A 22448-nucleotide genomic window follows, 5' to 3' on the forward strand; every position below is an offset into this window, starting at 1 on the left:
CGGGAGCGCTCCAGCTGCGCGGGGCCGAGCGGTGTCATCCGCTTAGCGCCCTCGCGCCACCCAGCGCGCCCGCCCCGCGCCCCTCCCGCCGCCGCCCCCACCGTCGTCTCTGCACTCCGCGCGGCCCGGGGAATGCTCCGCGCTCCCGCGCCCGGCCCGGCTGCGGCTCGCGACACTCTCTGCCCGCGGAGACATGAGGCGCGGCCCGCGGGCCGCCCTGGCGCTGGGGCTGCTGCGCCTCTGGCTGGGTGAGTGGGCGCGGGGCCCCGCGCCCGGGGTGGGGGGGCGAGGCGTGGGTACTGGCACTGCCCGGGTGGGCGCCGAGACCCAGCTCCGGGCAGCTCACTTCCACAGTGGGACTCGGGCTGGGGGACCCGGCGGGGTGGGGTGATCCTTCCAGCTGCCCGGGCTCGGCAGGTCCTCTGGAGAACGCAGACTTGGGGCCAGGACCCCCGCTGCCCTCGGCTTTTTCAGAGCAGGGTGGGAGGTTTGGCGGTTTCTCTGAAGGCTGCTGGGGCAGGGGAAGGTGTCCCAGCTCCCAGTGTGACCTTGGCCAGGGCACCGTTCCTCTCTGGGCGCGGGTTCCCCGTCTGTCCCTTGATGGGTTGAGATTGGCCGCTGCCTGGGTTCTAAGTGCCCGCGATGGTGCGCGTCCCTGACAAGCCAGAGCAAACCCTGGGCGTGAGGGAGGTGGCGGTGGCGCTCTCCGGAGCTCCCCAGCCCCAGTCTGTAGGCGTGCTGCCATTGGGGAAGAGACTACCAGCCTGCCCAGACTGGGACCAGACGTGTGACCACACTGGTGTGAACCGGCCCTTCCGTGTGTCTGTTCTGTCTGTTGTCTTCCTAGCCCAGGCCAATTTTGCCCCGCACTTCTTCGACAACGGGGTGGGCAGCACCAACGGAAACATGGCCCTGTTCAGCCTCCCGGAGGACACCCCTGTAGGTGAGGAGCCCTGGCACCAGCCCCCTGTTGGTCCCCCGGAGGGTGGCCCGCGTTCCCGTGGACACAAGGACTGAACCCGTGATTCCTCTGTGCCTATGGAGACACCCAGTGCCAGGCTGTGGGCCCTCCTGGGGCACCCTGTTTGTGCTCCGAACTCCCCAGGGCAGTTGCATGAAAGGAGGTCACGGCTGTCATGGAGACCTAAGCCAGTCCAGTCCTAGAGGCCCAGCTGCAGGTCCAGAGACAGGACTGCCCCAGACAGCAGGCAGTAGTTGGTAGCGTGATGATAACCCCTGGGGTTGGCCACAGCACTGCCCCTGACTCACTGCGTGACCTTGAGCAAATATACTTACCTCCCCGAGCCTCAGATCTTTAGGCTTTAAAGGGGCCTAAGAACATCCAACTTGCTGGGATACTCATGGGAAAGGGGGAAAAGTGGAAAGAGGAGATTCTCCCTTCTCTCTCTCTTTCTCTGTCAGGGCCGAGAACTCTGAGCAAAAGGATAGCAGTGTGAAAGAGGCACCTATTCAGAAATCCCTGAGGAGCTAATCCAGGCGTGGGGGCACAGTGCTGCACAGTCCTGCCTTAATGGCTTCTCCCTTTTCTCCCATTCGCCATACCCAGGGAACCCCAATCTTGGCTGCTGGCCCAGTCATCACTACCAGGCAGAGGCCCTGGAGTTAGGCACAGCAGACCTGAAGCTCCTGTGTCATCTGTATTATAGATTACAACTTGCACAGTGGCTGATACTCACCGACAGTTATGAAGAATTATCATAAAGAGTGGGAAGCAGCCAGCAGGGGTGAGGCCTGCAGCAAATGCTCACTTCAGGGCAGTACCTTTGGCACTGAATTGAATACCCACTTTATAAACAGTTGAATCCTTGGTCCTGAATAGATGCCGTTTTTAGGAAGAGTTGGGTCCCAGATTCTAGTCTCCTCTTCTGTGTCTCTTTCCAGGTTCTCATGTATACACCCTAAACGGGACAGACCCTGAGGGAGACCCCATCTCCTACCACATCAGCTTTGACCCCAGCGCTAGAAGCGTCTTTTCTGTTGACCCCAATTTTGGAAATATCACCTTGGTTGAAGAGCTGGACAGAGAGGTATGGGGAGGCGTGAGAAGTGATGCCTGCCAGGTGTGCAGACAAACGTCGGTGGGCTAGAAGGTTCCCTTGAGCTCATTCCTGGAGTGGTCTTGTAAGCCACAGAAAACTGACAGCAGATCAGGACTGGAAAGAGTGTTTTGGTTTGGTTTGGTTTGGTTTTTAGTGTAAACTTTATGCCCAACATGGGCATGACCCTGAAACCAAGAGTCGCGTGCACTACTGACTGAGCCAGCCTGGAAAGAGTGGTTTAGAGAGTGGGTCTGAGTTGGGTAAAACTCTACCCCTCCACCCCTCTGCATCTTTCTGAACCTAAAGGTGCCAGGGCATGGGTTCCCTTTCTCTTTTGAGACCCCTCACCTGGCTGGTGGCCCTGGCTGACCACATAACTGGACCTCCACCGTGGGGTTACTGCCAGCTGCGGTCCAATGGCAGACTCCAGCCACAGGCCAGGGTAGAGAACAGAAAGGTTGGTCTCAGAGACTTCTGCAGCGACACAGAGGTGGAGGTATGACAGTGCACCCCTCCCTCACATCCCTGGGGGCCTAGTGACCTCAACATTCTTCCTCACTCAGGTCCCACCATGGACTCAGGAGTGCTTGAGACACTGCAGACCTGGGCTGTAGAATATGGAGAGGTGTAGGAAGATAAGGGGAAGAAAGAAAAGAAAAGGGAAACATCAGCTCCCTGGAACTTCCACCACACTAGGTTAGCATCTGTCCTCAGTCTAGCAGGGGAGCATTCTCTCTTGGTGCCTCAATAATACTGAGGGTTTAGGAGAACCCCTGATGTGCCAAGACCTGAAACAAGGTCTCAAGCATGGCCAGAGGCAGCTTTTGGCCACCCTGCCTTGCACCAGGACTCCCTTGAAATGCCCAGGTCTGCTCTGGTTGGCTCAGTGGGGGCAGGGAGAGCTCCCCCCAGCCTCAGGGTCCCCAGATACATCAGATTCCCATACACTTACTTAATCTTTATGCTTTACAGAGAGAGGATGAGATTGAAGCCATCATCAGCATTTCTGACGGCCTGAATCTGGTAGGTGCCCCCGAGCTGCCCCCCCCAACCCCCATCAGCACTAGCACCCTGGGCTTGACCACAATTCCCCCTCCAGTCTCCTAGGGGCTCTCTGGCAATCCCAAGCCCACAAGACAGGGCTTCACTGAGTGAGGCCAGTGGGGAGGCTTTCCCATCTGCCTCTTCCAACCAGCTCCTGCCCATTCACCCAGGATTAACACCTGGATACCCAGACTCTAGCTTCTCACTCACCTCCTTCCCCTCAGCCGTCACTTTCGCCCAGCCCTCACCAGTGCCTGCCAAGATGATCACAGGGGTTTCTCAGCTTCCAGGCTACCTGACCCCAGTCCATGTCTGAATTTCAGCCAGAGCTATCACTGTGAAATGTTAGACCTGGCCACAGCCCCACTCGGGAAGCACTAACAGTAGGCCACTACCCTCAGGATGAAATCCAAGCCCCAGTCTCGCATGCAGGGTCTCTCCATCAGGCACTGTCTGCCTCGCCCACCTTCTCTACCACATTCACCCTCCCAACCATCTAGCCATAAATCTGCTTATATTCTCTGAACTCTTTGCCTTTGCATGTGTTGTTCCTTCTTCCTGACATACTTTTCCACCTCTTTCTCTCTCACCTGACAAACTGTTGCAGAGTTTAAATCTCACTCCTGCTGAAGTGAAGTGAAGTGAAGCCTCCCTGCTGTCCCCTACCACAGGCTGAGCTAGATGCCCTCTTTTTAGGGCCTCTGGGGACACCCTCCTATACCATGCACCCACAACCCCACAAAAAGGGGGGGGGCATTTACCTAGGCCGTGGTGTACATGTTGCCTCCAGAGTCACGTAATGCTTGGGCCCTGCCTACAGTACCTGGCATGCCACTGTTATCACCCTGAACAAGATCACCACCTTTCTTTTAAATATGAATTTTGCCCTGCCATCGCATCCTGCAAAACACACACCATCAGACTGTGTCTTCTCCCTCTGGGATGGAACACAGTGCTTGGGACCACGTGGTTGCTTAATAATATTTGTTACAAGAATGAATAAAAGCAGGAAGGAAGGAGGGGAGGAAGAAGGGGAGGAAGGGAGAGAGGGGGAGGTGAAGAAGGAGAGACAACGGGCAGAGACATACACCTGGGGCATTAGAGGCCACTGTCCCTTTATTGCCCAGAAAGTCTCAACTGCCCCAGTTCCTGTCCCTTTTGTCTCTTCTCAGGTGGCAGAAAAAGTCACCATCCTGGTGACTGATGCCAATGACGAGGCCCCCAGTTTCATCCAGGAGCCCTACATTGTCCAGGTTCCTGAGGTAAGCAAGGGGCCCCAAGGCAAGGCCAATGCACTCCCACCCCAGATCCGTGGCCTGCCCTTTGGGCTGCCCTGTGACCTGACCAGGGGGACCTGGCCCCCGAGTGAAGAGCACCCATTGCTCCCTACCTTCTGGAGAACCCTTCCTCTACATGTCCCCCCACCTCTGTTGCCATCCCTCCCACATTTATTTTTATCCCAAGGAATGTCCATTAACCATTTTCCATTATAATCATAATGTACATTTATTGTCGGAATGTGAAATATGTAGAAAAGTAGAAAACAAAGTCTCAGAAATCACCCTCAAGCCCTCTAGCTTAGACAACATTGTTAAATTTTGGTGTAGTTCTTCCTAGTCATTTTGTGCTTATTGGATTTATTTTGTTTGTTTTATTTACATCGCTGTGACTTTTAAACATACGCTTTCTGTATACTGTTTCTCACTCAATTTACAACATAAGCCTTTCCTCAGTAATTGTAAAGTGTAGGTAACTATCATTTGAATAGTTTCCATTTGCTGCACATTCCATCGTGTACCAAAGTATTCCTTTATGTTTGGATATTTAAGATGCTTTAAAGTTTTGTTGTCATAAGAAACATCAAATTCTGAACATAAAACGTCCATATAGATAATTAGAATGATTTCCTTAAGACATGGCCCAAGATTTGAAATGCCTAGGTTGAAAGCAGGAGAACCCGGGAAGTTCTGGCTGCCAGATTACCTTTCCAGAATGGCATGTATTTGCTCTCTCTCCCCTAGGCTGTGGGAGAGGCTTTGTCTCCCCATCCCTCACCAACACTGGGGATTCTCCAATTTTTTTAATGTTTGCTAATTCAGTAGGAGGAAGATATTTCATTTTGGCTCTAAATGATATATATGTGATCCCTGGTAATGCTGAATGTCTCTATTTATTAACCATTTCCCCATTTCGTATTTAAGCCCTTTGTCTGTTTGGAGTCTTAGTTTTGGACGATGTTTGTTTGCTTCTCTTCTCCCCTTCCTTCTTTCCTGCGCTCACTTGGACTTTGGCCTGTCTTCTCCATGGGTGCTCCCTGGTTAATCATCACCTTTTCACCTCTTTTTAGCCCTTCATGCCCTAATTGCACCTTTCCATGGCTCCTTTACCCTCAGTCCCCTGAGCATTCTGTCACTGCCTCGGAACTGATCCTCCCCCCCCCTCCTTCACTGTGACCCCTCAGGACATACCTACTGGGAGCAGTATCATTAAGGTCCATGCGGTAGACAAGGACACAGGTTCTGGAGGGAGTGTCACCTACTTCTTGCAGGTAAGGAGGGGCATACTGGTCATAACCAGAGGCCTGGACTAGAGAGGGACACCTGGATGGCCACCGCCTCCCTCACCAAAGCACTTAGGTCCGGGTCTCCACTATTCCCCAAAGATTGTCAGAGAAGTCACATCAGACTCACAGGGACATGAGAGGGGCCTGAGTGGGAGCCATCTTCCCCTGACCGGCCCACGCTGGCTCCCTCTGAGTTCCCCTGCCACCCTGTCCCTGGACCTCCGGGACCCTCAGCTCTCCACCCTCAACCTCTTTCCCAGGAGAGGCACTGAGCACACTGCACCCACACGGGGTGGAAGAAACCTGCCTGGGCCTAGAACTGTGGAGATCTGTCTAAGGAGGAGCAGAGCTGTGACCCACCCCCATCCCACCTCTATCCATCACCCCTCCACCCCACCAAAGGCAGAGACCCCTTCCTGAACCTCCTCCTTCTCCCTGGGTTCCACAGGAACCAGCTGCCCTCCACACAGCCGCTGCTTCTGTAACTGTTCCTCTTCTTTCCACATTTAGTCACTTGCTCTCACAATTGTCAAGGCAGTACACCTTGGTGGCTAACAACACGGGTACTTGAGAAATCCCCTGGGCTCCACATGTACTGGAGAGATCCCACTGCCTCCTCATGGGCCCTTCAGCCTGTTATCTAACCCTCCGAGCTCACTTTCCTCACGTGTAGAATTCGAAAGACGAAAGCACATCTTCGTGGATTCTTGTGAGGACTAAATACGTGCACAGCTCTGATAAATAGCCTGTGACACACAGTAACCCTTTTCCAGATTGAGGATCATCTCCTGTCCCCACCCACCTTCAACCCCCACCCCCACCCCAAGCTTCCTGGAACTGGCCCATTGTCACTTATTTGCTGGGGTTGAAAGATCCTGAAGGCCCTCTCCATCACGGTGGCTTCTGAGCCCCACTTCCTCTAGGTTACAGCGCTCTGCTGGCCATTTCTACCTGCTGGAACCTCCAGGCCAGAGCCTAGCTGGAAGCTGAGCAGCAAGAAGTGCTAAGGCGCTGCTGGAAGCATGCTGAGGGGCAGGAGGGGGACCCTAGGGGCCAGAAAGGCTGAGTACTCTGGAGGTTAACCTCAGCCCCAAGGCCAGAGTTCCTGTGAAGAAGGCCAGTGAAGACACCCTTTCAGTAAAGCAAAACAGACACTTCTGGGGCGGCCTGGGTCCCTCTCCGAGGACCAGCCTTCCCTTCACTCTTACAGAATATGCACGCCACCAAATTTGCCATGGACCGCCACAGCGGTGTGCTGCGCCTCCGGGCTGGGGCCACCCTGGACTACGAGAAGGCCCAAGCCCATTTTGTCACCGTGGTTGCCAAGGTAACAGGGCGGACTAGGGAGCATCTGGTTTTTCTTCAACCTTTGTCAGAGGAAGCTGCCCTTGGATTGGAAGAGTTGGGTCCTCTGAGGGAGTGGGGGAGGTTTGGAGGGCTGAAGGTAGGATGGGGATGGGGTAGGGGTGCGGCTGCTCAAAGCCTCTGTTGAGTGGACTCTGCCCAGACAGGGACATAGTCTCCAGGGAGGCTGGAGTCTTTGGGTTGCAGAGGGCATATTCCCTCCTGGAAGAGGGTGTATGCCCCATCAGGACTGACGAGCCAGGGTCCCCTCTGGAGGACTAGGTGGCCATGGCCTGGACACGCATGCTCCCTCACATCTCCCATGACCTGGCCTCTAGGCACTTCCCTCTCTCTGCCTGGGCTTGCTCACCTCACCTGTTCCTCTTTGTGTGATCAGTGACCCTTCATGAGCCTTGGTTTCCTCATCTGCCCACCCATGAGGCTTAACTGAGTTTCTCGTACTTCTAAAGTGCATGGTGTGGGACCTGCAAGTCGGCAGGTGCTCAGCCAAAGTGACTGCTCTGTCCCCTGAGGGCAGGAAACCCTAGCTGTCCCTCTAGACCCAGCATTTTCTTTTCCAGGAAAGGAAAGGCCCCTGCTGGTCACATATTGGCCACAGGCCATCCCACTGCAGCCTGCACCACCTGCCCAATACTCCACCGAGGGCTCGGCTCTCTGGGCACACACCTTCATCATATAGACTCAGGCACAGGCCCAAATCGTGTCTTAGTAGGTCCTTAGGTGTTGGAGGCTTGGTTCCTGGTGGGAGGGGGAATTTGGCTCTGATCCCTCTCCTCTTCTGCCATTTGTCGGACATGATTTCCCTGGAGAAAGAACTCTCTTTTCCAAAGGAACACTTTTGAGTGCCTAGTGCATACCAGGCACTGACTAAAGACCTCCATGCATCATCTGATTTAAATGACCCTTATGAGGGGGAATTATCTCCAGGTGATACAGGAGCAAACAGAAATCAGAGAGGGCAGCTGGTCCGGAGGCCAGTAAGAGACAGAAACCAGATTGTACCAGGAGTCCAGAGCCCAACCTCTCTTCACTCTCTGCTTCTTCCCCAGGATGGTGGAGGGAGGCTTCGAGGGGCTGATGTGGTGTTGTCAGCCACCACCACGGTCACAGTCAATGTGGAGGACGTGCAGGACATGGCCCCTGTCTTCGTGGGCACACCCTACTACGGCTATGTGTATGAGGACACCCTTCCGGTGGGTGGCTGTCCCCTCATCCCAGTGTCCCCTCCAGATGCCACTACCCCTGGATCCCCTGTGGCTTGGCCCTGGGTCACCCTCTTCACATGGATGGCTCTGGACTGACTCAAGCTCAGCCCATGAACATGTCCTTTTGCCTGTGGGAGTGTAGGGGGGAAGAAGCAGGGGCAGTGTGTAGAGCACCTGCCAGGAGCCAAGACTGACACGCCATTTCTTCACTCATTCAAACTTACTCAAACCCGGCTGCAAAGGTTCAGCCCCTCAAAAAGGCTGAGAAGAGAGGCTGACAGGTGGCCCATGGCTGTGGTTTGGGTGGAACCCTTTCTACACCTTGTGGGGGCAGTGGGGGTGGTGAGATTCCTTTGTGCCTCCCCAACTCAAAGCCCATAGCTTCGGGTCCCTCAGACCAGTAGTTCTCCCACAGTTTGATGCCGAGCTCCCACAACCCTTGTCAAATGTCATCCACAGGTGTGGCTTGTCCTGCAAGCCAGGCTCCAAGGCCGGCCTCAGCTTCCTCCCCCTCAGTGCAGTCTTTGTCCCTGGTGTTTGGGCTACTATGCTTGTCTTTGGGTCTCTTAGGAATGGCACTCCCCCTGGGCCTGGCACCTGATGCCCAGCACCCCCTCCACCCCTGAGCCCTCACCAGCCCCCCAGCACCCAGCCCATCTCCCCACTGTGCCCTTAGCCCTCTGCCTGAAATGTGCCTGCAGACCTAATACACCCCGCCTTTCTCAGGTCAGCCCAGACGCTGCTTTCCCTGACATCTTTGGTCGAGATGGGAGCTCCCCTTCTCTGGGGGATGCACACCCCTCCTTGGGGTACCTGCATGTATTTACATGCCCCCTCGGCTCAGCCAGACCATGAGCTACCTGTAGGCGGAGACCAGGTTGGGGCCAAACCCCATACAACCGCAGCTCAAGGACTCTGGAACTGAATTGCTGTCTGAATTTTTCCTCCCCAGGCTCTGAGTATTCTAGGATCTATGAGACAATGCAGATGCTCACTGAGGACCCCTCACGTGCTGGGCCCAAGCTAAGATACCGCTGCTCCCGAAGCTGGCAGCTGAGTAGTAGAGATGAGCACAGAGTGGAGGGAGAAATGCCGGGCTCCTCTAGGGGGGCGCCGAAGACAGGCCAGGGGGAGGCCAGCTGTCCTGCTGGAATCTAAGGGCGGACAGCGTTGCTCAGGGAGAGCAGGCGGCATGTGGCAGTCAGGAAGCAGCCATGAGTGTGGACAGGCCGAGGAGAAGTGCCTGAGGAGGAGGCTTAGAAGGGGGCGGCTGGCTGAGATGGAACAGGCTTGCTGGCTGTGGCATCGCTGCCCAAATCTGTCAAATGGCACCCCAGCCAGGGCCACAGGAGAGCATCCTGGTTTCTTGGCTTTGCATTGGACCCCTCTGTGCCCGGCTCCTCTCTCACCTGTCTCTGACCTCTCCCCACCATGTACCTCTGCAGGCAAAAGGTGAAGGAGGCAGGGAGGGTGAGGCTCGAGGGTAGGACAGTAGAAGCCAGACTTGAGTGTGGCATGTAGGAAAGAAAGGGTATGAGGAGGAGGCCCACTCAGGAGGCCTGAGTGTCCCTGGGCAGCCGTGTGCTAACCTATGTGGAGGGGAGAAACAGGGCTTGGGCTGTCTCTCCCTCCAGCCTGGGGAGGTCAGTGGGTGCTATGATCTCTCTGCAGAGCAGGTGTGGGGCCACACAGAGGCCTGGCCCTTTTCTTGGGTGGCAGTGGGGCCTCCTCTCTTATGGGGGCAAGTATATGGGGGAGGGGGGAGCCCTATTATCACCCAGCGACCTCAGGCAGCTGCTTCTGTTCTCTCAAGGGCTCGGAGGTACTGATGGTGGTTGCCATGGATGGAGATCGGGGCAAACCCAACCAAATTCTTTACAGCCTCTTGAATGGTGAGTCTGGGGAAGCTTTGGGGACAGGCCCATCACTGGGCTGTGGCTTCTACTCCCTGGGCGACCAGAGTGAGCTTTCCAGACCTCTCTGGTCCCTGTTTCCTCATCTATAGAACCAGAAGTACAAGATGCATGAGACGGGCTGGGTACATCTAGGAGGTGATGAGTCTCCTTGGGCATGTGCTCCAGACCCTGCCTTATCACTCTGTCCAGCAACAAGGAGAAACATGGGGTTGGATTGGGGGACTGAGCAACACTGTGAGGCACCAACTCATGTCCCTTCACCCTAAGCACATGCTGATTAACAAGAGGGAGTGGCAACATTTCTTACACTTTTAAGTTACTGTGTTTTTTATTGTCATACTTTAAAACTTCTGGCCTAGAGCATATAGTTGAATTAAAAGAACTAAATGCAACGATGATATGGTATTTCCTACTACTAGCTCTGTATATGGATGAGAAGACTGAGGCTCAGAGAAGCTAAAGGGCCATCCCACATTCCCACTGGACTTGAACCTAAGTCTTCTGGCTCCAAGTCTGTGCTCTTTGCACAACTGAGCAGCAACGGAGCAGGTCAAGCCGGCCCAGGTGGGCTCTATAGCCCCTGGTAGCTGGTCCCTGCAGCACCAGGCCCCTTGGTGGGATCATCATGCCTGGTGCCTGATTGCAGACATGCATATGTCTCTCTGTTCTCACTCAGACACCATTGCCTTCCCAACCCTTTCCCTTAGGATATGCCTGGTGCACACACTCCTTCCAGCATGCCTGAACATGCCACCATCACACACAGGCTCCTTTCCCCAGGCACGTGGACCCTTGACTGCCTCTCGTCCCCTCCCCTCCACTTCTGCAGCCTTTACACAATTACCAAGCACCCCACCCCCACCCCCATCTCGTCTTTTCTCTCCGTCTTCTGCTCTACCTCCTGTAGCCTCTGGCCTCTTTCTTCCATCCCTCCCTTTCTCTCCTCTTTCTCCCCTTCCTTATTTCCCTTACTCTGTATCCATTTCTCCCTTTCTCTTTCTATCACATACACACACGTGCATACACACAGCACAGAAGAGAAGGAAAGTTCTATGGAACCTGAAACCAGACTCAGAAGTGAGTTTAAGTCCCAGCTCTACACACGCTGTGTAATCTTAGACAAGTTACTTAGCCCTTCTGAGATTCAGTTTCCTCATTGGCAAAATACAGATGATAGAATTACGTCCTATAGAGACTTCAGTGAGGTAATGCCCGAGGATTACAGGGCCGGCTGCCTGGCATGGCTCCCCTGCGCCTTCCCTGGCCATGTGTGGAACTGCAGGACACATCTTTCCTCCTTGACAGGGAGTGACGGAGCCTTTGAAATTAATGAGACGTCTGGAGTCATCTCCGTCATGCAGAGTCCTGCCCAGCTCAGGAGGGAGGTGTATGAGCTGCATGTACAGGTACCCTCCCTCTAGCTTGGCCTTTCCTCCTGCCCTCCGGCCGTGGTGATGCAAACCAGTATCCCCACCACCAGCCCACCCTCCACCCAGGGAGGGAGCTAGATGTTGCTCCAAAGAGCACCCACGTCACATAGCCTGCGTGAAGGCTGCAGCAGACACACACAAAGTCTCTGGGAAGGGGAGACATGAATTCACAAGGAAGTAGGACTGAAGCAGCAATGCCTTGAGTATGGGTAAGACCCAGCAGGTGGACACTGGTGGAGGGCATCACTGGTGGGAATGGGGGCAGAGTGCAGGCACTGTGGACTAGGAAGCCCCATGAGATGAGGCTGGAGGTGATGTGCACATGATGTACTGGGGAAGCAGCAAGGAGTCATGGGACGGCAGCAAAGTGTTTAGACCACATGTAGACAGAGAAAAAGGTTGGATCCCAGGCTGGAACTGGAGGAGCAAAGGCCCCAGATACGAAATATAGGTTTTTCCCCAGAACAGAGCCAGCTTTGTGGGCATGTGGCCTGTGCAGTCACACAGGGACCACTGTTAGAAGAGTCCCATGCTGGGTGTAAGGCTCTGCTCTTGCTGTCTTGAAATTCTTAATAATTTTTTAACAAGGGGCCCCATATTTTCATTTTTCACTGCACATTATGTAGCTGGTCCTGCCCAAGAGCAGTAAAGAGCCATTGAAGGGTTTTGAGCAGGATCATGGAAAAGCTCACTCTGGCTTCTTTAGACCAGGATGATTCTCAGATTTAGAGAGTCTGGCAAACAAAGATTTCCAGGACCTAGTCCTGGCAACGGGAAATTGGTGTGTCCTTGAGAAATGCAAGACTCTGCATGTTGTGAGCCCCCAGGTGATTCTGGTCCAGTCCCAGGAGAGGGTTTGAGAACACTGGTCCCAACTTGAGTTTGGAGGGAACTGGGTGAGAGGCAGGGAGGCAGAGCCATTCGTCAAGGTGATAAATGGGGGGGGGGGACCTGTGCAGATGAGGGGAGGTGGAGTGGCATAAGGAGACAAACTGCAACATATGGAGGAGGCAGACTCCACAGAATGTGACTGTAAGGAAAAGGAGCAACTGTAGTGACTGTAGGGAAAGGAGAAGGATGAAGGATCTGGGTGGTACCGTGCTATCAGGGGTGCAGGAAAGGAGGCAAGTTGAGTAGGACAGACATGGGGCATTCTGCTGTCTCTGGGATGCTCAGATTGAAACACACAAACTTGTGTATACAGGTGTGGAACCTGGGGAGACAGTGTCTGCATACAGGTGGCTGTGGAAGAATGGGTTTGGGGAATGGAATCACCTAGAGGATGGCTGTGGGGACAGAGGAATCACTGGCCAAGAACATAGCTCTGGGAGCATCAGAGGCTGAGTGAGGCAGGAGCAGGTGAAAGAAACCTAGGAGAGATCAGAGAGGTGGAGGGGAGCCTGCAGAAAGCAGAGTCCCATTAGCAGAGGGCTAGAACCCTCAGGAAGGCAAAAGAAAGTGGCAGTGCTACACACAGCATGGAAATTAGTGTGAAGTGTCTCAGCTGGGGATGGGCTGAGAGCTGAGTGGGAATTAGGAAATGGAGACAGCAGGTGTAGGCTTCTGAGAAGGGAGTCATGGTAGCAGCTGGGGTGTGATGAGTGGTGTCCGGGGAGCATAGTGAGACCAGAGCATGCTTCTAGAACAAGGGAAGAGAGGTTCTTGATTGTCTCTGTCACATGGAGTGGTTCACACAGAGCCTGTGGATTCTCAGCCCTGGCTTTGCAGCCTGTATTAGTTATCTGTTGCTACATCTCCAAACCTCCCCTCTCTGCAGCCTCCACCCCTGGCCAAATGGACACCAGGAGAGAATGTGGCAGAACTGGGATTTGAACCCAGATCTGTCTGGCTATAAAGAAGGGCCACTATGGTGAGTTGGAGAGACTGGTGATTAAGAAATCAGACACACCTGAGTTCTTCCTAGTCCAGTTCTGCCACTCACTAGTGTGTGGCCCCAGGTGACTGCTTCACCCCTCTGTGCCTCATCTGCGAAATAGGATTAGTAACAGCACTATATTGTTGCCTATGGCTGTTGTAACATTACCACAAGCTTAGTGTCTTAAAACAACACACATTCATATCTCACAATTGCCGTGGGTCAGGATTCCAGGCTCGGCGTAGTTGGGTCCTCAGATTCAAGGTCTCTTGTTGTAGCTGCCCTCAAACTGTCAGCTGGGACTGGATTCTCATCTGAAGGCTTGACTGGGGTAGGATTGTCTTCCAGGCTTACATGGTTATTGGCAGGATGGAGTTCCTAGTGGGCTGTTGGCTAGAGGTGACGATTAGCTCCTTGAAACATGAGCCTCTACAACATAGCTGCTTGTTTAATCAGAGCCAGCAAGGGAGAGAGTCTGCTAGAAAACAGAAGTTACAGTCTTTGTGGTCTAATCACCAAGTATATCTCATCACCTTTGCCATGTGATATCAGAAGCAAGTTGCTAGGGCAGGCCATACTTAATGAGAGGGAATTACACAAAGGCATGAATACCTCAAGCTGCGAATCCATGGGGCCATTTGGAGTTGCCTGCCACACAGCAATAGCCACCTGTCCCTATCCCAGGTGACTGAGGTCAGCTCTGCAGGGATCCCAGCTGCCCAGGCCATGGTCCCAGTCACCATCAGGATCGTGGACCTCAACAACCATCCGCCTACGTTCTATGGAGAGAGTGGACCCCAGAACAGATTTGAGCTGTCTATGTATGAACACCCACCTCAGGGAGAGATCCTGCGGGGCCTTAAGATCACTGTCAACGACTCAGACCAGGTGTGTGGTCCTGCCCTCCACCCTGTCTTCCAAGAAGCCAAAGCTGAGAGAGTGCACCAGTCTTCACCGCTTATGTCCCAGGGGCCTTGCAGGTGTTAAAATGAATGAAATGATGGTGTAACCAAGAGAGAGACGTGGGAGAGTAGCTAACCAAAGACCTTTAGGTTAGCCTAAAGACATTTACAATCAATTAAAAAGTAAAACCAGTCAAATAAAAGCCCCTCTATATCTGATCTTGTAGAAAGGCATTTGTGAATGCATCCTGTCACCTCCTATGCCCAGCAGAGGGCCAGGCTGTCAGTGTTTGGGACCTTGCTTAGTTATCATAGTTTGCTAAATCCTTCTGATCCTTAATGGCCTGACCTATAGAAAGAAATAATAATACTCATCTCCCAGGGCTAAGGGCATATGAAGGTTTCTTGCTTAGCATGACTATCTAATGAGTTTCTATTCTCATTCATCTTCCCTGTTTCCTCTCTCCAAACACTATTGCCCAGGGAGCCAATGCCAAATTCAACCTGCGGCTGGTGGGACCTGGGGGCATCTTCCGAGTGGTCCCACTGACAGTCCTGAATGAAGCCCAAGTCACTATCATTGTGGAGAACTCAGCTGCCATTGACTATGAAAAGTTTAAAGTGCTAACCTTCAAGGTAGGTGATACTTTGTACTGTCCTGAATGGGGGGTAGGGGGTGGTCCTAGGAGCTCATAGCAGCTCCCGGATTCATTCCTGAGGGGTCCTTGTCACCCTCTGCCCTTCCTGGCCCTCCAGTTTCCCTCAGCCCCTCTGCCCTTCTTCCTGACTGGGGGAGCAGGAGTGTGGGGGAAGAAGAAGGTGCAAGAGAACTCTCCACTGCTCACACAGACTCACCGTGTTCCTGGCTCTAAATTACGACTGTCCCCAGGAATGCAAAGGTGTTCAGTGTGCCCTGTTCATAGATTGAGAGAGAAAAAACTATTTGATTATCAAGATAAACATATTCCTCATATGCATTTAACATCTGTCACCAACTCTGATAAAAATTTTAGCAGAAGATGAAAAAAAGACTCCTTTGTATCTGTGATTATTTAAAATTATACACATACATAACTAATGCATATTATATATAACTATATAAATAATATATATTAATAAAAATGAAAAACAGATACCTCTTTGATATCTAAACTGTTATAATTATTTATAATTATACACACATAACTCTATAGCCAACATCATGCTTTGTGTTCTAAAACCAGTGTGTGAAGTCAGAAACAAAACATGGATGCCTGCTACCACCACCATTATTTAGTACTATTCCTGGAGTAACATTATTCCTGAATAAAGAAAGGAAATAAAAGGTATGAGTATTAGAAAGGAAGGGACAAAATTATCATTATTTGTAGGTAGTGTTATTGTTTGCGTAAACAAATCTAAGAAACGTTTGAAAAACAGAAACACACAAAGCTGCTAATGTGATTGATTACAAACTTAATACACAAAATTGAAGAGTGTTCCTACATATGAATAATAGCAAAGAGAATAATGGAATAAAAGTTTCTCCTTTATAATAACAACTAAAAGATAAAATTCCTAGGAATTAGGCAAACAGGAAATACACAGCACCTAAACGATAATGAACACAAGAATTAAACAAAGGGATATAAAGAAGGCAAGATATGTAAAGGTGCACCCTGTTTAAAAAATGCAAATTCTCATCAAGTGAATAAAGAATCCAATGTCGTTCCAACTAAGTCTTACCTGGAATTTCCTTTCAGGTGGCGAGAAGGTTTGATATAATTACATGGGTTTTTATCTGGAGGAATAAATTTCTAAGAATAGTCAGGAAAACAGAAGGAAAGAATATGAGGCAGGAACTTCCCTAACAAATATTAAATTATATTATAAAACAAAGTAATTTTTGAACTTGAAACTAAAAAGGAATATGCAAATCAATGGGACAAAAGAAATTGGCCCAAATACAACTATAAGAACTTCAAGAAAGCAGGCTTTCAAGACAGTGGTCCTTAGAGGCGCCCCTACAGGTGATGTCAGGCATCGCAGGCTGGCGGCTGAGAGTAAGGCAGGGCCAGGCAGGTGGGTGCAGGACCAGTGCTGAGACAGGAAGGGGGAAGGCTTTCTGCCCACTGACTGCCACCCAGACAGGTCCTTGTTTTCCTTCCTTTCCCAGCTCCTGGCCATTGAAGTGAACACTCCGGAGAAATTCAGCTCTACAGCAGATGTTGTGATCCAGCTCCTGGACACCAACGACAATGTCCCCAAGTTTACCTCCCACTACTACATTGCCAGGATCCCTGAGAATGCCCCAGGGGGCTCCAACGTGGTGGCTGTCACAGTGGGTTGGGGACTGGCCCAGGGATTGGGTCTGGGGTGGGGAGTCCCTACTGAAGGGGGCCTGATGAAATCAGACAAACCGGGGTTCCAGTTTGAATTGCAAAGCCCAAACTCATTAACTGTGTCCTTGGACAAGCTCCCTGAACTCTCTGAGGCTCAGTTTCCACTCCTGTACAATGGGGACAACAATACCCAGGATTATAAGGAGGACATAGGCATAAACCCTCAGCTCAGGGCACAGGATTCATCTCCTTCTCTATGCTCATTTACAAAGAAGGGATACATGTCTTCCAGATCTAAACCTTTTGTTTCCTTCAATAGTTGGTTTCCTGGGCAGATAACTAGGGCTCCAGAGAAGACCTCCAGATCAGTTTCTCCCCAGTTGGATAAACCCCAGTTCCCTTGTGTTGCCATTGAAAGCAACCCTCAGGTATATTAGCTGCCAATACGCCCTGACAAAGAGCAGGTGCCACTTGGAGCTCTCTCTCTTCCAGGCTGTAGATCCAGACACAGGTCCGTGGGGTGAAGTCAAATACTCCATCTATGGGTCTGGGGCAGACCCGTAAGTACATCCAGAATGCTGAACAGGGCCTCGGGCAAGGGATTTGGGAGGCAGGGGGGCAGAGGGGATCTGTGCGGAAGGCAGGAAAGGACAGGACCTGGGTTGGAGAAATGAGCAGGAGGGCCATGGGTGAAGGGAAGCAGTGGAGAGCCTGGGGCAGAAGTTCTGGGATCTGAGAGAAAAAGGGTCATCATGATGGCCTGGAGCTAGGGAGGGCAGGCCCTGGGAGGAGAGGGAAGGGCTGTGAGTCGGGTTAAGTTCAGGGTTAATAGGTGGATGAGTAGATGGGTGGGTCAGCACCCTCAGTCAGAGGGCAAGGTGGAGGAGAGGAGCAGGTGGGCCACCTTGGAGAAGCTGCATAGTGCATCGAAGGCAGCTCATTCCTGCAGTCCACTGTGTGTGTGTGTGTGTGTGTGTGTGTGTGTGTGTGTGTGTGTGCATGTGTGCACTTATGCACACTCACGCCAAACTCCCTATGCCCTGCAGCTTCCTGATCCACCCATCCACCGGGATCATCTACACCCAGCCCTGGGCCAGCCTGGATGCTGAGGCCACTGCCAGGTACAACTTTTATGTGAAGGCAGAGGACATGGAGGGCAAATACAGTCTGGCCGAGGTGTTTGTCACTCTGCTGGATGTCAATGACCACTACCCTCAGTTTGGAAAGAGTTTCCAGGAGAAGACCATGGTGCTGGGGACCCCAGTGAAAATTGAGGTGAGCTTTGAAGGCAACTAAGCTTCCCTAAAAGCCTTGTTTTAGCTGTTGCAAGAGACACTGTGGTATAAGAATTTATTTTAATTTATTTAATTTAAATAAACTTCAGGGGCACCTGGGTAGCTCAGTTGGTTAAGTGTCCGACTTTGGCTCACGTCATGATCTCATGGTTCATGAGTTCAAGCTCTGCATTGGGCTCTGCACTGACAACTGAGAGTCTGGAACCTGCTTCGGATTCTGTGTCTCCCTCTCTCTCTGCCCCTCCCTTGCTCTCTCTCTCTCTCTCTCTCACTGTCTCAAGAGTAAAGTTTAAAAAGTAAAATAAACTTTATTGGCTTCCCCCTGTGAGCAGGGGATATTAAGGTACCTTATATATCCCCATCCCCACCTCAATCCAGAAATAACCTCTAAGAAAAAAGATATTATTGCCAGTTTACCAAAGAAATAATTGAGGCTCAGGCAGGTTTTTTTTTAAGTTTATTTATTTATTTTGAAAGAGAGAGAGCATGTGAGCATGATCAGGGGAGAGGCAGAGAGAGAGAGAGAGAGAGAGAGAGAGAGAGAGAGAATCCCAAGCAGGCTCCATACTGTCAGCTCAGAGCCAGACACGGGGCTTGCACTCATATACAGTGAGATCATGACCTGAGCCAAAATCCAGAGTCAGGCACTTAACTAACTGAGCCACCCAGGTGCCCCAAGTCTCAGGCAGCTTAACCGTTTGGCTTGCCTTTGTTCACACAGCTGGTCAGCCTGCTTTCAAAGCAGTGCTATGCTGTACTGTCTTCCCAGTATGGAAAAAACTTGAACTCTGAAACCCAACATACTTGACTTTGAGCTTCCCCTCCTTTGATGTATCCATCCTTAGACAGGTCACTTATCATTCAAGCTTTTGTTTTTTAACAATACCTACTGCCCAGGCTTGATCTGAGAGTGGAATGTACTAATGCATGTAGAGGGTCCGGCACAGACCCTGGGTCATTCAGTACTTCCCCCAACTCCAGTCCACTCACAGTAGGGTTAGGACCATTTCCCGTCAACCCAGCAAGCCAAATAAGACACACTGGGTTAACCATGGCGCACAAGTATCATTTTCGAGTCCCAACTCTGTCTGTCCCTCCTCACATGCAGGCCACGGACCAGGATGCAGATGAGCCCAACAACCTGGTGGACTATTCCATCACCCACGCGGAGCCAACCAACGTGTTCGACATTGACACCCACACAGGGGAGATCCATCTCAAGAACTCCATCCGCTCCCTTGATGCCCTGCACAACATTACACCTGGTGGGGACTTCACGTGGTCCCTAGAGGTGCAGGCCAAGGACCGTGGCTCCCCATCCTTCAGCACCACGGCCTTACTCAAGATTGACATCACAGACACAGAGGTGAGTACCAAGTCTGGGTCAGAAGAGGGTCAGAAGACCAGCTCAGGCCTTGCTGAAACACGGTTAGAGGAAGAAGGGACCATCTGCAGCCTTCCTCCAAAAGGCACTCAACGCTAGCAAAGGCTGCCTGTGCCATGAGACACATAAGCTTTGGAATCAAGTTGAAAGCCTAGTTTCAACACTTATTAACAGTGTGACTTTGGGCTTTGCCAAGCCTCCACTTCCTTTCCTACAAAATGGGAAGAGTGATGGTTCCTTCACATAGGGGTTAAAAGGCATAAGTAAAATCATTATGTGTAGTTCTCAGCTCAGTATCTGGCAGAAAGTCATCATTAAGGGGTTCCTGATATGTTTGGGCAGATGAAGCCCTCCATAACTAAAGGTAAGCCATACCCTAATCTCTCAAGTAGAGAGTCCAGCTAATGTAGGAGTTTTAAATCTGAAAGAGGTTGTTTGCGTCATGCTCTCTCTCTGTGCATTTTTCTGGAGAGCTGTATGCATCGCATTTTCTCTGGGTGAATTTTTTCTGGAATGAAACCCCTGGTGTTCATCAGACTCTCAAGGGATGCTTGACCCCAGAAAGTTTACACACCATCAGGCTTAAGGGAGCTCATGACCCTTGCTCTGTCCTCCAGGGACCAGGAAGGAACAGCAGAATGCAGTTAGGGGGGCTTCTCTCTTCCAGATGCTGTCTCGGAGCCCCATGGCCGCCTTCCTGATGCAGACCAAAGACAACCCCATGAAGGCTGTGGGTGTCCTGGCTGGCATCATGGCCATCATTGTGGCCATAACAGTTCTCATCTCCACCGCCACCTTCTGGCGCAATAAGAAGTCTAACAAGGTCCTGCCAGTGCGGCGCGTGCTCCGTAAGCGGCCCAGCCCAGCACCCCGTGCCGTCCGCATCGAATGGCTCAAGTTCAGAAGGACCAAGGCTGCTGCCAAGTTTGTGCTCAAAGAGGATCCTCCCAATGAGAACTGCAACAACAACAGCCTAGGAAACACACTGCCCCCCAAAGCCCCAGCTCCCCCTCCACCACCCACAATGGCGCCCAACATGGGCACAGCCCACTGGACTGTGCCTACAGTCTCCGGCTCACTCACCCCTCAGCAACCCCAACGGTCACCAAAACCCAAGGTGGGAAGCCCCATCCAATCAGCTCTGGTCTCTGAGCTCAGGCAAAAGTTTGAGAAGAAGAGTGTGGGTAATAAGGCTTACTTCTAGCATGTGTCTTGTAGGCCCTAATTTCCCAACCCCAACTATCCCACTACTTGGGCCATGCTCCCCACTATCTGCTCCCTAGGGTCACCTGTGTTTTGTACAATGATGTAAGCCCCATATCCACGGCTCTGGACATGCTTTGGACAAGGGATTTCTCTGTTTATGGAATGCAACTGGCAAATACTTCCTCATCACCCAGATTGTTGGCACAGCTGTGATGCTCCCCATTCCACAGAGACTGGGAATAGACAAAGAGCCAACTCTAAGGTGTCTACTACTCACCAACCTCAGACCTCACAGTCCCTCAGGTCCTCCTGGGGCATTAGCATCCTCAGTTGAGGAAGAGGGCCCTGGCCACATGTGACAAGGCCAACCAGAATCTGGATCCTGAAGCCTCCAGCTAAGAACAGGAGCAGGAGAAGGAGGTTCAGTTCTGGCTAAGGTTGTGATCAGTTGACCCTTGCAGGCTGTAGGAGAGCAAATGCATCAGGGCAGGGTGGTGATGCACTGAAAACTGATGCTGACTGTGGGGCTATTCCTCAAAGTCATTGGAAAGATGTAGGATGGTGTCTGAGTAAAGACCGTGGGCCCCTGCTGTACATGTGTGGGACCAGAGACACAAAGGTATGGGATGGCCCCAGCCAGAGCTGTCCCAGGCAGGCCCAGAAATGTCCAAGCTAGCACCACGGTGGTAGTCCTAGAGGCATCTGGAAGAGCCTCAAGACCCCTCCCCAGGGTGCTGCCCCTGCCCCCCACCACCCAGGAGCCCTTGAAAAGACAGTGCAGAGCTGAGATCTGGAGAGACTTTTGTTTTTATCCAGCTCTTTTGCTCATGTGGTATAACCTTGGGAAAAGCTGTTTAAATTCCCTGATCACTTCCTTCCTCATTTGTAAAATGAAGAAATTAAGTCCTGGCTGACTCACTCACAGGTCCAAGGTGAGGACTGAAATAAATATGTGGTGACAAGGGCTTTAACCAAGTGCAAAGCAGCACAAATGCAGAGTATTTTTCTGCAGGCCAGTTCTCTGGGCTGCAGCTCCTCCAGAAAGTATTAGGAGCCCTTCACGCCATTCTGCCAAGCACCCCCAGGAGGTCCTGTGCAGGGTTTGAGTACAGCCCCTGACCTGTGGCAGCCAGACCTGGATGATGTCATTGCCCTTGACTCAGGCTCCTCCCGTCCAGTTATGCCCCACCACACCCCATGCAGCCCTGGCCAGCCAGTCAGAAAGGACCAAAGCCGGGCTGTACATCCATTTTGCCAAAATGACAAAAACGAGCTTCCACGACAGGAGCAGTGCTGGAGGCCACACAGCTGGTTGGTAGCAGAGACCTGGTCTGAGGGCTCCTGACTCCTTGACATTTTCCTTTGGCCGGGCACACCTTGTCAACTTGTGACAACCTCCCCCAGGAGAGAAGACATGCAAGCCTCTATGTTTAATGCAGAGAAGTTCCGCCCAACTTTAAGGAAAGCTGCTCTATGGGGAATCTAGACGTGTGCAGGGAGAGGGAAGTAGAGCGATTCTTTGCATCTTGCTCCCCTCACTAACAACCGCTCTACAGTATCGTCAGTGATTTTATTTAAACAGACTATATGCACATGTGGTTTTCCTGATTTCTGAGTCTGTGTTTTGAGGTGTTAGTTACTCAATTACGCTGGTGTGTAAGCTCCTTGCTGGGCTTTCTGCAGTCCCCAACCCAGAGTGTATTAAGAGGTGATTTCTAACAAGCTGGGAGCCCAGACTGAACCAATAGGCATTTTGCAGCCTGTATTTCAGGAGAGGGCTGTGCTGGCTTATGTTTTCTCTCCACAGGGAATACACCATCTTTACATTTTGCATGCAATCAACCTCTTTTGTAAATGGTGAATAAAGTCTGTTAAGCAAGG

General features: G+C 51.9%; 1 protein-coding gene across 1 annotated transcript; it reads left to right on the top strand.

Annotated features, from left to right (window-relative positions):
* On the top strand, window positions 1-22448 carry CDHR1 (cadherin related family member 1). Its single transcript, XM_023240625.2, has 17 exons — window positions 1-248; window positions 848-943; window positions 1903-2048; window positions 3033-3083; window positions 4277-4366; window positions 5566-5652; window positions 6878-6994; window positions 8082-8225; window positions 10051-10129; window positions 11459-11559; window positions 14144-14347; window positions 14845-14997; window positions 16517-16681; window positions 17175-17242; window positions 17729-17957; window positions 19086-19343; window positions 20029-22448. The coding sequence occupies exons 1-17, from the start codon at window positions 194-196 to the stop codon at window positions 20563-20565; spliced, it is 2580 nt and encodes an 859-aa protein (XP_023096393.2). The 5' UTR covers window positions 1-193; the 3' UTR covers window positions 20566-22448.

The sequence above is a fragment of the Felis catus genome, chromosome D2 (genome assembly GCF_018350175.1).
Source record: "Felis catus isolate Fca126 chromosome D2, F.catus_Fca126_mat1.0, whole genome shotgun sequence".
Taxonomy (NCBI): Eukaryota; Metazoa; Chordata; class Mammalia; order Carnivora; family Felidae; genus Felis; species Felis catus.